The following is a 17739-nucleotide window of genomic DNA, read 5'->3' as shown; positions in this document are numbered from 1 at the left end:
AGCATTAATTGGATCAAGAATCGGCAATATCCCATCACCTTCTTATATTGTATGTATCTGCATTTGTCATCTTTCTCAAGATGGTGATTCTTTCCTTTTTTATCTTTCCATTTTCAAGCTATTTTACCATTCTTCTTTTCATCAATTTATTTTAGGGTACAAAAAGAGGACAACTAGTGACAAGTTATGGTTATCCACATTTTCCGGATATGGGGAGGCTATGGAGAAGTTATCCACCTCTTCCTGGTCTGGAGAGGTTATGGAGAATTTCACCATGTCCATGGCCACAGTTAAGTAGACCCCTCAGCTCGAAGCATCGAACTCAGGACCTCCACATTTTTTTGTTTATTGGGAAGCCGCAATCCGCAACCTTTCCACTAGGCCACTTGATGTGGTTATCGATTTAGGTAATCTAATTGTTCAATCCCCAATTTCTGTCTGTCTGTTAGGAGTCTCTTTCATCTTGGGTGGTGTTATAATGAATTTTGTTCTCCATGCCAGAGAGTAAAGCGTTGTGTGTCATAGGAAGGAATATTTCACTATTTTGCAATTATAACATTTGTCCTCTCTCTCTCTCTCTCTCTCCCCACCCACCACCCCCCACCCCTTTTCTCTCTCTCTTCTATCCATGCATCTCTCCTCCTCACCGATCCAACCCTCTAGCTCTCTCGAACAGTTATACTATACGTTATTACTTAAATCTGAAGCCACCCATGTCCTTTTCTCGTGTTCACATTAATTTATCCAAGGGCATTCTTGCCAATTCAGCTTTGTGTCAGCAAATGATTTTTCTCTGTACTTCAAACACTCTTGTAACTTAATACTATGGTCTAGTAATATTTATTTTCATTTGTAAATCAGAGATTTTAGGTTCGATTCTCGTCAAATGCGAATTTGGACCATATTATTGCTAGTTTATTGAGAGCTCACTCTCCTATCCTCTTAATATAGATAATATCGTTTGTTAAAAAAAATTATATTGCTACGTGGTGTTACAATTCTTATATTGTAATACATTTATTCATAACACGTAAAAAAATCCATCATTATCAGTGTTTGAGGTACACATATAAATTCATCCATACGAAACACCAAAAATCACTTTTACTACTCTGTCATGTCAAGTGTAAATACATCAAGTTTATATATCTCATTAACTAGACATTCCATTTACCACTGCATCAAAAAATGATGAAGAACCCAGACTTGGAAGAATCTATCAGTTTCCCGGGAAAACCCTCCCAATTCGCCGCCGAATGCTGGTTCGATGATGCATGCATACTCGACATGGACTACTTCGTCAAAACCCTAGCCGGAATTAAAGCCAAAGGTGTACGTCCTGACCTCATCGGTTCCATAATCACCCACTACGCATCCAAATGGCTCCCTGACCTCTCCGGCGACAGCAACATTTCCGACCAAAAGAACCTAACCAACTTCTCATCCTCTCCTGAAAGCATCACCGGCTTGTGGATGAGAAAACGCTTCTTCGTTGAAACCCTAGTGGGAGTCCTCCCTCCCGAGAAGGACTCCATCCCATGCAACTTCCTCCTCCGCTTGCTCCGCACCGCCAACATGGTGGCTGTGGAGCCCGCGTACCGGGCGGAGCTGGAGAAGAGGATATCATGGCAGCTGGACCAAGCCTCGCTGAAAGAGCTCATGATACCGTCTTTTAGTCACACATGCGGGACTTTGTTGGATGTTGAGCTTGTGACTAGGTTAGTTAAGAGGTTTGTGAACTTGGATGAGGCGGCTAAGAGCGGAGCCGCCATGGTGAAGGTGGCGAAGCTCGTGGATTGTTATCTCGCCGAGGCCGCCCTGGATGCGAATTTGAGCTTGAATGAGTTTGGAGCGCTTGCTGGGGCTCTGCCTAGCCATTCCCGTGCCACTGACGATGGCTTGTACCGAGCAATTGATACATATCTCAAAGTAAGTTCTTATAGTATTTGATTGATTAGGGTTCAGTTATTTCTGCACTTTGTTCCAACAAATAATTTCCATTTTGTTTTTATAAACGTGGAATGCAAACAACAACATCCAATAATTCAACTATTACTTTCTTAATTAGGTTAGACTAATTGATAAATAATAGGTTTGTGTTCAATGAAAAAAAATCAATTATTGGTTTCCATTTTTTGGATATATTTTTTTAGCAAACAATATTATCTACACTAGGGGGAGTGGGTGAACTTAACTTCACAATTGGCTAGCAGTAATGTGATTCAAATTCAACTTTGACGATAATAGAACCTAAGTCCTCTCACTTAAGTAAAAAGAAATGTCAATAGACCGTAGTATTAAATGATCCCAATTTTTGGATATTAGCTAGTTAAGACAGTATGAATGAGTGTGAATACATATATGTGTTTTATTGAAAACAACGTAACGGAAGAAATGAAGGGTGAAGACATGACATGAACAAGGAATCTTATCTCTTTGCGTCCTAAATATATAATGGGACATTTTGGATGCAGTCCTTAACTATCAATATTCTTTGATTGAAACCTTGTTAGTTTTTAGTTTTTGATTGAGGTCCCTGATATTAATGTAATAATGTAAGTTACTATATTTTTTTAATTAAAAATTAAAAATTTAAATTTGTAATTGTTTATATTAATGAGATTTTAAATAAAACCCATAATTATGGGATTAAAAATAATAAAATATAAATTATTCTCTCTATTATATTGTGTGTGTATGTGTGTGTGTGTATATATACATATATGTATGGGTACATTAACCAAAATTAACAAAAAAAGTTATTGTACCAAAACATGGATACATTCTCAAATCAACGAAAAAGAATGTACCCATATAAGTTTAAACATGGATTAAAAAATTTGAATGAATTTTATATTAAAAAAGGGTACATTTTACATATAACAAATTGATATATTTGAGAATGGGTACATTTAAGATTAAAAAAATTGAAAAATTATATGAATGGGTACATTTAAGATTAAAAAATTGAGAATCTTTTTATATATAAAAAAAAACGTACAAACTTAATTTAATTTAATTTTTTATTATTTTGGAAATGTTTGAATTGAAAATTAATTAGAAGTTTAATAGAGGTGTGAGTATTAAACCCTAAATTAATTACTAATTTTTATATTAAAAAATTATATAATAAACATGTAAATTCATTATCACATTAATGCTAGGGACTTGAATCAAAATTTAAGAACTAATAAGGTGTTAGTCAATAAACAGTAAAAACTAGGGACCGGATACTAATTTTTCCATATATAATACACGGCTGTGTTGTCACCAGCAAGTATATGTGAAAGGGTTTTAGGCTTTAGGTGGATATGTTCTCATACGACTAGTAAATTGATGCAAATGCCCTTTGTTTAATTTTAGGATAGACAGTGGCCGGTCCCAGAGTTTTCTGACTTTGGTTTTTTCTGTTGTTCAATTGTGAGCAATGAGCCCGACAAAAAATGCACCTAACACAATAGAAAATGAGTTTTGATTACGTAGAAAATTATCATTGAAATTTTACAGAGTTTTTTCAGTGTGTCTAGCACGGACACATATGTCATATGTTATTATGTAAGTAGTGGAGGGACACTTGAAAAAAAAATCCCTCCATTTGTATATTTACATATGGCGTACAGCCACACTAAAAAATCTCTCAAAAGTTTTTGGCTTTAAAGAGATAGACTTGTAAATGTTTAGCTGAGAAATATTACATTTGTAGGGTTTTGTAGAAATATCATTTTTTTTTTAATTGATATGAGGTGTTTCGACAATCTGATGACATAATACGTAAAATCTCTAAAAATAAAATCAGTCGACATTGCATATTTCAAGTGAACCCAATTCTAGTGTGCCTGTAGATTAAATGACATTATTATTTCCTTCACAAACTCAACTGATCCTGCATGCAACTCCATCCAAAATAAGTAAACTTGACAATTTATATGTTATACAGTAGTTAATATAAAAAGGGTTGATGATATTAGGGTAGCTAATACAAAAAGTGAGATTCTTTGTATTTGGTCACGCTTTTCCAGCCACTTTTTGACTTCTTTTTTTTTTTTTTTTTTTTTTTTTTTACGTATTAGCTATCTCAACAACAGCTACGCTTGCTCAGTGATTTTTGTCCTTTTTTTCTTGGTGACATATCAATATGCAACCATATATAATTCCCATCATGACAGGCACATCCTGGAGTCTCCAAGCAAGATCGAAAGATTCTTTGTAGACTAATCGACAGTCGAAAACTCTCCCCAGAGGCATCTCTCCATGCAGCACAAAACGATCGCCTGCCTGTCCGAGCAGTAATCCAAGTCCTCTTTTCAGAGCAAAGCAAGCTTCACAGGAACATTGACTGGAGTGGCTCATTCAGCGGTAGCGCCAGAAGCCCGAACCCCTTTCTTGACCAGCCAGCGCGGTGCTTTTCGAAGCGTGAAATGAGTGCAATGCAGATGGAGATAAGGAACTTGAAGGAAGATGTGCTTAGGCTTCAAAACCAGTGCAACTCCATGCAAGTACAGGCAGAGAGGAAAGACAAAAAGAAAGGGTTATTTAAGTGGACTAGGAATTTGGGGATTTTGACTTCTTTTAGGGGTAATGTGGGCGTCGTGAAGATTAATGAGGGTGGAGATGGGGAGGTTGGGTATGGGAAACAAACGCCAATGGATATGAAGACCATGCTTGTTAGAGCTAGGGCTACTCCAAAGTGGAGGAAATCTGTATCTTGAATGTGAGAGAAAGAGTTGGGGGTTAATGGGTTTTTTTGTATTTATTTGTTTTACGTACCTTTTATGTTGTATGTTTTTTTATTGTGTGTTGTGACATGAGAAGTAATAAAGGTGATGATAACCGTTAGTTCTGCACAATATGTTCATGTTCATGTACATTTACATAAAATAAATTTGGAACCCACTAAGTCAAGAATCTTGTTAGACTTTGTATGATCATCTGAAAAAAGAAGTTTCGTACATATAGTTTATTTTGTCTAAGTTTAGAAGGGATGATACATCAAAACACCCCCCCCCCTCCCCACCAACTCTGGGTTCGAGTGGCATTTCATCCCTAACCACAACTCATCCGCTGATTCTTCAACATCAATCAGTTCATACCTCCACTTAGTTTCACCCAAGCTTCATCATGGTCATAGATAGATCGTCCAGATTCGGGTCCATAAGCAGTGACAAAATTGCCCTATGAAGACCCACCCCCCAGTTAAGCTATGAAGCTTCGTACACATGAAAAATCGGATATGCTATGAGGCTCGTGTGAATGAAACTCAAGACAATAAATCATAGTTAAGCACTTTTCAACATATAGTTCAAACATGGAAAATAGATTAGAGCACAATTTGATCAAGTCGAGTAGAGCATTGTGCTCTCTTTTTGCACATTTAGTCGAATCTTCCTCCACTTAATACAAGCATGAGGATATATGCTGAGCTGAGTGCGCGAGCTTTTAACTTAAGTTGTAATAACTTGTATTATGATCTTTTGGCCATTCATATGTGCCAAACAAATAAACTGTTTATCATGATGATGCTTGTAACCAAAACCTTCAGTTGGTTTGACACACACGGATGGCTAAACGATTTTCATTTTGAATGACTTTTTGTAGATATGATATTTAAATGATGATAAAGAAAATGAACGGTTCTAATTATGATGTTCCTACAATGAAGATACATTAATCTAAACTACATATTAATAGAACTTTTTTTGTCAACCAAAAGAGGGTGAAAAGACTATTTAGTTTTCTATCACAACAAAAAAGTTAAAGGCAGTAACGTAATTTTATAGAACAAATTTTGTTGTTTTTTGTTTAAACCTCACATACAAGCTACATATGGTTTTAACATCTCTAATTTTAAAAAATAAAAATATATAAAAAATAAACCTCTCCCCTCTCTTCCTCTATCCCAATCTCACATTCATTCTTACTCTCTTCCTTCTCTTTCAATTTAAAAAACGAAAATAAAAAATTTCACACTTTTGTGTGTGGAGGCAGATTGTCTGCCCTCCCATTTTCATACCCTTCCCATCCCCTCCTACATTGTGCGATCATGGTTAAGCCACGTCAACATTTTATATTCCTATTACTTTTTGTTTTATTATTTTTATAAAAAAAATCAATATAAAATGTTGACGTGGCTTAAGAGCAAGTCCACCCATGGACATTGCTTGGGGGACAGGGGAGAGGAAAGGGCTCGAGGCCTTGTGAACTTGCACCAGAGTTGAAGGAGCCCAAGTGGAGGTGAGGCCCGAGCTCCGGGCCTGTGAAGAATTAACAGCCCGAGAGCCCGAGTGGGTGTGACACCAGCGCTGGCGTCTGACCTTTTTTTTATTTTTTTCTGTCAGGCGCGTCGCCCGACCATTTTTCAGACAGAAAAGTTACCGTTGGGAAGTTACGTGGCTTCCCACAGTCCGTTCGATCTCAACGGCTCTTTAATTTGGACTGTTGGATCTCAATGGTAAAAAAAAAAAAAAATCTTATTTAATATCAACTGTTCTATCTGAGATCAACGGTCGATATTAATATGCTTTATAAATAAATAAAATAGTTTTAAAATTAAGAAAAGTTACCGTTGTGACACGTGACACAATCTGGAGTGTTTGAATTCAATTTTTTTTTTAAATCCAACGGCAGAAATTAATTATTTAAATAAAAAAAATTTTAAATTGTAAAAAATCCGAAAAAATATCTGATTTTTTTTTTTTAAATGTTTCTACTTTTCTATAAATACCTTCTCATTATCATCTACTTTACACCACAATTTCATATTTTCTCAACTACTTTCAATCACATTCCTATCTTTCTCTCAAAGTTTAAATCCAATTTTTTTCAACAAAATGACTACAGATGCAGGTACGAATTGATCGCTTCTTGAAGATGTTGCATTGTGTACTAGCGGGGTTGAAGTTACTCATAGTTCGTGTACGGGTAATGAGATGCAGTTGCGAGAAATGTGGAGTCTTATTCATACCAATTATCTTGAAAAAATGGGTAGGAGTAGAACCAAAGAATCGATGTCTAGTCGTTGGAAATTACTTAACCAATCGTTTAGTATTTGGAGAGACGCCTTGGCACAAGTTAGTAGTAATCTTTGAAGTGGGGAAAATTACACGGATCAGGTAACAATATATTATTTATTTGTTTGTACTATACCCAAATTTACATAGCAATTATTTGTTTGTATTATTTATTTGTTACCTACTTTAATTATAATTATTTGTTTGTATTATTTATTTGTTACATACTTTGATTATAATTTTTTGTTTGTATTATTTATTTGTTACCTACTTTAATTATATTTATTTGTTTGTATTATTTATTTGTTACCTACTTTAATTATAATTATTTGTTTGTATTATTTATTTGTTACATACTTTGATTATAATTATTTGTTTGTATTATTTATTTGTTACATACTTTAATTATATTTATTTGTTTGTATTATTTATTTGTTACCACTTTACTTATATTTATTTGTTTGTATTATTTATTTGTTACATACTTTGAGTATAATTTTTTGTTTGTATTATTTATTTGTTACATACTTTGATTATAATTATTTGTTCGTATTATTTATTTGTTACCTACTTTAATTATAATTATTTGTTTGTATTATTTATTTGTTACCTACTTTGATTATAATTTTTTGTTTGTATTATTTATTTGTTACCTACTTTAATTATATTTATTTGTTTGTATTATTTATTTGTTACCTACTTTGATTATAATTATTTCTTCTCTCCCATTGTGTAGCTAATTCAAGCACAAGCTTGGTATGGTGCCAAAACCAAAAGCAAAAATAAATCATTCAACCGGTGGGAATGTTGGAATATTGTCAAAGATTGACCTAAATTCAGAGATGTGCATGTCAGTCCAGAAGTTGTCATGAACAGCACCCCGCTATACTCTACACTTGATAATGGCTCGCATGAAGATGATGCAGAAAAAGTGCCCGAAACGCCCATCCCTGAACAAGCGTCGGGTTCGACCCGTTATCCAATTAGGCCTCAAGGTAAGAAGGCTTCAAAGAGAAAAAGAAAGTGCTTCCAAGCATGATTATGCAAAGTACATGGAAGAACTTACTCGCCATAGTGAATTGACTTTGGCGCGGGAAATGGCGAAATTTGAGGCTGATAAGGCTAGAGAGGAGGCAAAAGTTGCAGCTGTTGAGAGAGAATTTCAAGCTAATCAGAGAGAAAGAGAGCTACTTAAGCAAGAAAGGGAACTGGTTAGAGAAGAAAGAATAGCTCAACGAGATCGTGAGATTATGAACACGCCTTTAGAAGGGAAGTCTCCAAATTCTAAATATTTTTGGAAGTCAAAGAAAGAGGATGTGGTGCGTAGGAGGCGTGCAAGAGAAGCGAGAGCAAGAGGAGATGGTCTTAGCAGCACAAATTGGTTAAGTGATGATGAATATAGTACTTTTTGTAATCGGAGCCCATAGTTTTCCAATCACCTTGGGTTGTAATTTATTATTTATTTAATTGAGTATTTTATGTTGTATCCAATTTATTGAATTTAGTACTTTATTTAAACCTCACTAAATTTATTTAATATGGTAATATATTTATACTATAAGAGAATCTTTATTCAAATGACATAAACACACCAAATAAAAAAACTCACCAAATGAACACCAAATAAAACATACCAAATAAAATTACATAAACACACCAAATAATAAAAATCTCACTAAAATAAAACACACCAAATAAAATTACATAAACACACCAAATAATAAAAACCTCACTAAATGAACTAAAATAAAACACACCAAATAAAATTACATAAACATACCAAATAATAAAAACCTCACTAAATGAACTAAAATAAAACACACCAAATAAAATTACATAAACATACCAAATAATAAAAAACACACTAAATGAACTTAATTATCTTCAGCTTGTTTCAATGTCCACTGGTGCTCTATCAAGTCATGTTGCCTGGCATTGTGCATGTCTGGCCTTTGAAATGCAGTATATCGTTGAATGACCCTTTCATTGTAACGTCCATCCCTTTTTAATGGCTCATGTTGCACAATATATACGTGTTCTTGAATTGTTCATCGTATTTGGCTCATATTCATCAACGGCTTCATAATTGTACTCATCTTCCATAATCATGTTGTGAAGAATGATGCACGTCATCATGATGGATCGAAGCGACTCTACATCAAACAATCTGGCAGCACCCATGACGATCGCCCAGCGAGCTTGAAGGATACTGAAACAACGCTTCACATCCTTCCTGCACCCCTCTTGACACTTTGCAAAGTGTTTTTCCTTTGCACTTCGCGGACGTGGCACTGTTTTGACAAATGTTGACCACCTTGGATAAATGCCGTCAGCTAGGTAGTATGGCCCGTCGTACATACGTCTGTTGACCTCATATGTGACTTTTGGTGCCTTTCCTCATCATTTTCCTTCTCATTTTGGGCTATATGGAGATTGAACATTCCTTAAGATTGGTTAAACAATTCTTCCTCTTCTTGATCGATTTCCCACATCAGGCTTGAAGAAGAAAACATTGTAAGTAGAAACTATGAATAATGATACAGATTTTGATTTGGTGAACAAGGAAGCAGAAACTATGAATAATGATAGAGATATTGAGAAAATTGGTGTAAGATTTAAAATGATGGATGATATGGAGGATTTTGAAATGATTAGGTTGTAAATAGTGTCACGTGACATGCCGTCATTTGTTAAAAATCTCATCGAAATCTATTCTAAAAGATTCTGAAAAGATAACGACACGTGGCACGACGGCATTTGATAAAAATCTTATCGAAATCCATCACCAATAATTATCTTTTCGGATAATGACACGTGGCGCAACGAGAACGATTTAAAATCTAATCGAAATCTATCCTCAAAGATTCTGAAAAGATAACGACACGTGGCACGATGACATTGGATAAAAACTTATCGAAATCTATGACCAATAATAGTCATTTTGGGTAAATGACATGTGGCGCAACGAGAATGATTTAAAATATCTTATCCGAAATTACAAAAAAATTTATTTTGTAAAAAAAAAATTAATAAATATTTTATTGCCTATTGCCAGGACTATTCAAGTGCAATGGTGGAGATGCAAAAGACAGTTACTGTTCATTATGGCAGTTACTGTTCACATAGTGGATTGAATAGTGGATTGCCTGGGGGGAGGGCTCCAATGATGGAGTTGCTCTAACCGTGACCATACAAACAAGAAGGGATGGGAAGAGTATGGAAATGGGAGGGCAGACAATCCACCTCCTTTGTGTGTGAGTATATCCTGTAACTTAGTTATAAATAAAAGAACAAGTAAATTCACGGATAACACTTGTATTATCCTTTCCTTTTCGTTTTCCTTGTCCATAATTGGAGCTGGTTTGGATGAGAAAACAAAGATTTAGACACGATGACCAAATTGAATGGCCGTTTAAGTTGGTTAAACAGACAACTTTAGAGAATACATGTCCAGAAATAAAAACATTTATCCTTTAACCGTTAAACCTCATGCAAAACCCTCTGGGAAGACGATGCTCTGAGTGTCCAAAAATGGCGGTTTCAGCTAAAACCACTCAAATACCTCACTCTCCGCATCTTCCCAATCCTCAATTCCCCAAGACCCATAAGCTCGAAGCCATCGGTTTCTCTCACAAGCTCCAAACCCACCTAATTTCCTACAGAAAAACCCAAGAAATCACAGTCTGCAGCACCTCCTCTGTTTCCACACAGAACCCAAACTCTGATTTGAAAAAGCTTTGCCGCCATGGGAACCTTGAACAAGCTTTGAAGCTCTTGGATTCGATGCAGGAGGTTCAGGTTAAAGTGGATGAAGATGGTTACGTTGCTTTGGTTAGGCTGTGTGAGTGGAAGCGAACGCATGAGGAAGGAGCTCGCGTGTACTCGTACATATCGAATTCGACGACCCTTTTGAGTGTTCGGCTTGGTAATGCATTGCTGAGCATGTTTGTGAGGTTTGGTAATTTGGTTGATGCTTGGTATGTGTTTGGAAGAATGGGTGAGAGGGATGTGTTTTCTTGGAATGTTTTGGTTGGCGGGTATGCGAAAGCGGGGTTTTTCGATGAGGCTTTGAATTTGTATCATAGAATGTTGTGGGTTGGGATTGTGCCTGATATTTATACATTTCCTTGTGTTCTTAGGACTTGTGGGGGCGTGCCAGACTTGGCGAGGGGAAGGGAGATTCATTTACATGTGATTCGATTCGGGTTTGAGTCCGATGTTGATGTGGTTAATGCGTTGATCACAATGTATGTGAAATGCGGTGCTCTTGGTACTGCACGGAAGTTGTTTGATAAAATGCCTAGGAGGGACAGGATCTCGTGGAACGCAATGATTTCGGGATATTTTGAGAATGGAGAGTTTTTGGAAGGGTTGAAATTGTTTCTCATGATGCGCGAGTCTTCAATTTATCCGGATTTGATGACTATGACTAGCTTGGTATCTGCTTGTGAGCTTCTTGGGGATGATAAATTAGGGAGGGAAATCCATGGTTACATTTTGAGGACGGAGTTTGCGGAGGATGTTTCGGTTTGTAATTCTTTAATTCAGATGTATTCAATCATTGGGCATTTCACGGAGGCTGAAAAAGTTTTTTCTAGAATGGAATATAAAGATGTGGTGTCATGGACATCAATGATCTCGTGTTATGGCAATAATGCACTGCCTGACAAGGCTGTGGAAACCTACAGAATGATGGAGCGAGAGGGAATCATGCCAGATGAAATAACTATAGCCTGTGTTCTATCTGCTTGTGCATGTTTAGGGAATTTGGATATGGGTATGAAGCTTCATGAGCTTGCTTACCGGACTGGGTACATATCATATGTGATAGTTGCCAATACACTCATTGATATGTATTCTAAGTGTAAATGCGTCGATAAGGCTTTGGAAGTGTTCCATGGCATCCCCAGCAAGAATGTCATATCATGGAGTTCTATCATCCTTGGCCTTCGGACCAACAATCGGTGCTTTGAGGCTTTGATTTTCTTTCGGCAAATGAAACTCAGGCTGAAACCAAATTCTGTTACCTTGGTTTCTGTCCTATCTGCTTGTGCAAGAATAGGAGCTTTGATGTGTGGAAAAGAAATTCATGCCCATGCATTAAGGACTGGTGTAGCATTTGACGGTCATTTACCCAATGCACTTTTAGACTTGTACGTAAGGTGTGGAAGGATGGGACCTGCATGGAACCAGTTTAACTATAACAAAAAGGATGTTGCAGCTTGGAATATCCTATTAACTGGGTATGCACAGAGGGGTCAAGGAAAGCAAGCAGTTGAGCTATTTCACAGTATGGTTGAGTCCGGGTTAGATCCGGATGAGATCACATTTATTTCACTATTATGTGCTTGCAGTAGGTCTGGTATGGTTAGTGAAGGGTTGGAGTATTTCAGAAGCATGAAACTTGAATATTTTATTACACCTAATCTGAAGCACTATGCGTGTGTAGTTGATCTACTTGGTCGTGATGGTCAATTGGATAATGCGCACGAGTTTATACAGAAGATGCCTATAAATCCCGATCCAGCTATATGGGGAGCCTTGTTAAATGCATGCATGATCAACAAGAAGGTTGAACTTGGTGAGCTTGCAGCTGAGCAAATTTTTAAGATGGATACAGAAAGTGTTGGGTATTACGTACTTATGTGTAATCTCTATGCTGACAGTGGAAAATGGGAAGAAGTGGCACTAGTAAGAAAGATGATGAGGAAAAGGGGCCTAACTGTAGATCCTGGATGCAGTTGGGTGGAGGTAAAGGGAAAAGTTCATGCTTTCCTAAGTGGTGATAATTTGCATCCTCAATTTAAGGAAATAAATGCAGTTATGGACGGATTTTATGAGAAAATGAGATCTGCGGGTGTCAAAGAGCCCGAAACCCGTCCAACAGATGAATTTGAAGCTTCAAAAGCTGAGATCTTCTGTGGACACAGCGAAAGACTTGCAGTTGCATTTGGGCTCATTAACACAGCGCCTGGGATGCCTATATGGGTGACTAAGAACCTTTACATGTGCCAAAGCTGTCACAGTACTATCAAGTTTATCTCTAAGGTTGTGCGTCGGGAGATTTCTGTAAGGGATACAGAAAAGTTTCACCATTTTAAGGATGGCTCCTGCACTTGTGGGGATGAAGGTTACTGGAGAAACTCCGACAAATGAGCTGCTGGAGGAATATTTAATCTTAGATAAATGTGGGGCAGCGGATAATTTGGGCTCAAAGAAGATGTGCAACAGAGATCTCAGGAGAGGAAGTAAGCTGCTTATTACAGTACACTACCACTAGGAAAAAAAAGATAGGGGCACTGTGGGTGCACTTTAAATTGATATTTTTTCAATACTACCCTTCTCGGGGGTAATTGTTATCTCAGAACAGTTAATATGTTGTACCTTTATCTTTTCTGCTTTTGAGTTTTTTATATACATAATTACCCTGTAAAGGAGGTAATGGTTTAGAAAATTGTATAGATACGATATGATGTCGGATTTATCTGTCTAACCGTTTTCCCAATACCATTTATGCTTTACCACTACACTTTTGGGGCAACCTTATAAGCTCGAAATACAAATGTGGCCTTCGGTAATGTGGTTGTTTATGCAATACAGCATTATTAAACCACAAACTTTCTCCACCACCAATGGATATGAATGCTGGACTGGATATGCAGTGAACTTATCGGTACATTGTAGAGCGCTGTCTATCTCTTATGCACTAATGCTTCTAAATGTGTGATTCGTTTGTTTGGATTTGTTTTCTGCAGATATGGACGCTTCTGTTCGACTTTCACGTAAGGCCTAAAAAGTAATTCAACTTTCATTATCACGCATGACATACATTTGTATGAGTCTGCATCTATTCCATTTAACGGAGCTCGTGGTAATATCTAATGTCTTCCTTATCAGATTTTCTTCTTCTGCATTGTTGTAGACTTTCTAATGAACATTTGAGATGATTCTGGCAACCGAAATCTTACAAGGAACTTGAATAGGATCCTTATATAGGTAAAATAGAGAATGCATTAGTAAAAAGTACAACTAGCTGTCATCGCAAATCAATCTTATACACAAACAACATTATAAATGAATACAATGGAGAAGAAAAAGAATGAATACAGTTGAAGGCGTCATCGCCTTGCTTGCACTCTTTACTGAAGAAAAACATACCTAAGAAAAATTTATAAGGAATACAATGGAGAAGAAAAAGAATGAATACAGTTGAAAAATAGACGTGCAACTGAACTTCTGTTCATATTTTCACTCCTTTCTTGATTGTTTTTATAGATGACTTCATAAATTTGTTTCCCGTAGCATAGCTCTCTTCATCATCACTGGTTACCATGGGCTTCTTTCGTATGCAGTCAACACCCTTTTTCATGCCCAAAATTATAGATGGAGAAGATGGGATTCGTCGAAAGACTCTAGCACTCTCAGACCTTGTAAGTTTTCTTTCCTTTCCGTTACTATGGTCCCTTCTTTCCCTCCCTTCAAAACTCTTCCTGCTAACAACTCCCTTAAGGACCTTAACAGGAGTATGCACTTGATGTGCATTTTCATTCTTCTCTTGGACAATTAACTGCTGCTTCAGTACACCTGCTTTAGCATCAGCCTCTGGACACTTAAGATTCTTGACTTCCTGTGGGTACTTCAAATTCATTTGACTGATTATATCACTGGTCCTGTGTTTTTCATTTGCACCTTCTTCAACTTGACTGATTATATCACCGGTCCTGTGCTCTTCATTTGCACTTTCATTCTTAGGATCCAACTCTTCTGGAGAACTATCCAACAGAATCTGAAGCCACTTCTCTACATTCCCCTTGCCACGTTCTTTTCTGCTCTCTTCATCTTCCACAATCTCTGGTTCTCGAATGACAGGGAATTGAAATTTGTGCTTCCCTTCTATTTGCAGTGTCCGCATTTGATTCTCTAACAAGCTCTCATCCTCTAATGCAACACTGTATCTGGCCTGCTCTCTGAGGTTGTCAATAGACAAACGTTTTTTCGGTCTTTCCAGTTCCTCGTACAGTTGAATTCTTCTATCGTCTTCATTCTGTGATAAAGCAGCATCAGATGCCTTCTGTTCTTCCTCTAGAAATACCCTTAGTTCCTTACGTAAAGGCGTTCTTGGCTTGGTTGCTGGTAGACAAAGGACCATCTTGCTATCCCTCTCCTCAGCTAATGCATCATCCATTCTCGACCTTTTCCTTGCTTGTTCCCATTCAGGCCGTATCTGTGTCTCAAGCTCATCTCTTTGTTTGTATTTCTTATGAAGTTCTTTCTCCGATGCATCACATATTGCCTTTTGTGCCTCAAGTCTTGCCATGAGCGCACTACTTGCAGCTTGGTTCAGTCTCAGTTGCTCCTTGTAAATGACAGACCTTAAGCAAAAACAAAAAGGGAAAAGGGTTAATGAATCAGTCTGTAAAACACATTTTATAAAGGCCAAAAATGATAAATCCTCTACTCAGATCGTTGTTTATTAATCTTACTGGTGCATAGCATCTCGAATCATCTTTTCGAGTGTGGTCCTATATGATGATTGTGCCTCTGCTAGTCGCCGGCACTTCTCTGCTCTTCTCCTTCGCTTTATCAACGTCAGCTCCAAGTTTTGAATGGTGAGCTTCTCATCTTCATTTTTTCGCCTCAATTCATTCACTTCATCATCCAAGTTGTGTATCTCAGCCTGCATCTTTGCAGTTTGTTCCCTTTGTTTTAGGGAATCTCTTGCCATGACAATCGCTTGGTATGGGTTTCTAACGAACTCCGGGTTCTCATTTTCTTTCAAAACTGCATGTTTCCCATTTCTTGCAGCTAACACAATCCAAAACCAAAAAAAAAAAAAAAAAAAAAAAAAGGATTATGAATTACAATACTCGTTATTACTAAACAGACAATAAAAACTGTTGAGTAGTTGTTACTTAAGCACTAACCAATTGCAGGAGATTGTGGCCTTATCTGCTTATTGTAGTCCAGGGATTTCAAAGCAGATGAAGAACCATATGACTCTCTTCGAGATACAACAATGGCAGCCGGAGCTAGGCCCAAATGCTCTTTCGATTCCACATAATGTTGCGGAAAAGCGTGGGACTCTACCGTCTGTGAAGAATTGAGCTCCTCGCATTCACCTTCAGCGAAGAGAAACGAGAATGCCCTGTGCCTGCCAATGTTGTGAAAGGACACAATATGTCATAAGTCAATGTTTTTGAAACAAGAAGCGTGTATGAAGAGAAATATGAAGTAGACTTCCACCTGAAATCGGCATTGGTAGAAGCAAATATCGATAAGAACTGGTTGACGGATATACCCAACTGAAAATCCCACCATGGAATGAGAAATTCAAGCATGTCATGCTTCCTCTTGCAGGCTTGCCATTGCAGTATCCTCAAATTGCTTGGGACAGTCAATCCTCCCCCTAAATTTTCAGCAAAAATGACCGGAGATTACAAATATGTAGAGAGAGAGAGAGAGAGAGAGAGAGAGAAGATAGAGCTATATACTTGAGCAAGGAAACCAGTGATCTATGTCCCAAGCAAGAGGAGAAGCAGAATCAGCATGGAAATACAGAACGTTGCCATACGAGTCTACTCGAATTACCGCAGGATCAAAGCCGGCATTCCTGAAATTCGAAGTAAGTATAAAGTCAAGTAAAACAACATCATTGTTGAATTCTCCAAGTTTTCTAATTTTGAAGGTTTATGGAGCAAAATCAAGAGATTTACCCAAGGTGGTTGAGCTGCTTCCACAAAAGACTGACGAAAATCTTCGGCCTGGCAGTAGGTTTCGCTTTCGGGTCAATAACCGGAAACATCTGCTCTAAATCTCTTGCTCTCAGATCCTGAAAAACCACATCACCTCATAAACCCAGCATTCCCAGAATCAAAGAAAGAAAACAACCCAATTTACATTTCTCTCACTTTCCTGGGAAACAAACAGAAAGTTAAAAGTTTCACTTCTCATACCTCCTCTTGCTGCAGACAGTAAGGCATGAAAGTGAAAGGAGGGCCATGGCTGTAAGGTCCAACGCTGCGGTCGCGGCAGAGCTTCGCGTAGGCTTTTGGGTACCCGAGGCCGTCATCGATTTCCATTTCGCCTCCGGTGAATGCGTAATCGAAAGCCATTGTTCTTCGATTGAGTGCACGGAAGAAAAACAGGGGAAGCAGAGGCGTTTTGTTGGCTGAGATTCAAGTTAACGGTCACATTGGTTGTTTTCTTTTTTCTTTTAAAAAGGTTGGAGAGTTGAAGATTTGGTTGACACGTCAGCAAACGGTAAGGCGATGGTGCAACGGCTAGAATAGGGGGGGGGGGGGGGGGATGGTCCACAGTGGTTATGATAATTAAATTTTTGTAACAAAGTCTTGACCACTCTTCCATACATCTTGGATTTTTATATAATTAAAATTTGGGACCTAGTTGTTTGATTTTACATTTCTTCCCCCTCCTTTCATTTCAATTTGATAGGAAAAGGATTTTGTCAAGACTTTGAGATGGGGTAGATGTAAAAAAAAAAAGAAGGAAAAAAAAAGAGGGGAGAGAAGTTTATTTGATTTTTTATGGTATAGTTATTTTTAATTATCTGTAAATTTAGATTGCCACACGATGAAATGATTTACTAAAACAGTAAAAAAGATGATATTGTTTGAACACATATCGCACTGTAAATTATATGTGAGAAGACATTGATTGTTAATCATGAACATTTTCCTCGTGATATAAGGTGGAATATGTTTGATGGGAAATT

General features: G+C 37.3%; 3 protein-coding genes across 3 annotated transcripts; 2 read left to right on the top strand and 1 right to left on the bottom strand.

Annotated features, from left to right (window-relative positions):
- Positions 1-966: 966 nt before the first annotated feature.
- Positions 967-4847, top strand: LOC103440688 (root phototropism protein 3-like). The gene is made up of 2 exons (XM_008379381.4): positions 967-1929; positions 4167-4847. The coding sequence occupies exons 1-2, from the start codon at positions 1189-1191 to the stop codon at positions 4707-4709; spliced, it is 1284 nt and encodes a 427-aa protein (XP_008377603.1). The 5' UTR covers positions 967-1188; the 3' UTR covers positions 4710-4847.
- A 5509-nt stretch (positions 4848-10356) lies between these two features.
- On the top strand, positions 10357-13512 carry LOC103440686 (pentatricopeptide repeat-containing protein At1g15510, chloroplastic). Its single transcript, XM_008379378.4, has one exon. The coding sequence runs from the start codon at positions 10497-10499 to the stop codon at positions 13161-13163; it is 2667 nt and encodes an 888-aa protein (XP_008377600.1). The 5' UTR covers positions 10357-10496; the 3' UTR covers positions 13164-13512.
- A 529-nt stretch (positions 13513-14041) lies between these two features.
- LOC103440687 (uncharacterized) lies at positions 14042-17262 on the bottom strand. Its single transcript, XM_008379380.4, has 7 exons — positions 16961-17262; positions 16721-16836; positions 16499-16617; positions 16251-16413; positions 15932-16158; positions 15491-15812; positions 14042-15379 (listed from the first exon to the last, which is right to left on the bottom strand). The coding sequence occupies exons 1-7, from the start codon at positions 17117-17119 to the stop codon at positions 14248-14250; spliced, it is 2238 nt and encodes a 745-aa protein (XP_008377602.2). The 5' UTR covers positions 17120-17262; the 3' UTR covers positions 14042-14247.
- Positions 17263-17739: the final 477 nt, after the last annotated feature.

This window comes from Malus domestica, chromosome 17, assembly GCF_042453785.1.
Source record: "Malus domestica chromosome 17, GDT2T_hap1".
NCBI lineage: Eukaryota > Viridiplantae > Streptophyta > Magnoliopsida > Rosales > Rosaceae > Malus > Malus domestica.
This window is presented reverse-complemented; position numbering and strand designations above follow the sequence as displayed.

Coding starts and splice junctions, on each gene's coding strand:
- LOC103440688 (XM_008379381.4), top strand. CDS start 1,189: ATGATGAAGAACCCAGACTTGGAAGAATCTATCAGTTTCCCGGGAAAA. Junction 1,930..4,166: donor CAATTGATACATATCTCAAA/GTAAGTTCTTAT, acceptor CCATCATGACAG/GCACATCCTGGAGTCTCCAA.
- LOC103440686 (XM_008379378.4), top strand. CDS start 10,497: ATGCAAAACCCTCTGGGAAGACGATGCTCTGAGTGTCCAAAAATGGCG.
- LOC103440687 (XM_008379380.4), bottom strand. CDS start 17,119: ATGGCTTTCGATTACGCATTCACCGGAGGCGAAATGGAAATCGATGAC. Junction 16,837..16,960: donor ACTGTCTGCAGCAAGAGGAG/GTATGAGAAGTG, acceptor GTGGTTTTTCAG/GATCTGAGAGCAAGAGATTT. Junction 16,618..16,720: donor AAGCAGCTCAACCACCTTGG/GTAAATCTCTTG, acceptor TTCGAATTTCAG/GAATGCCGGCTTTGATCCTG.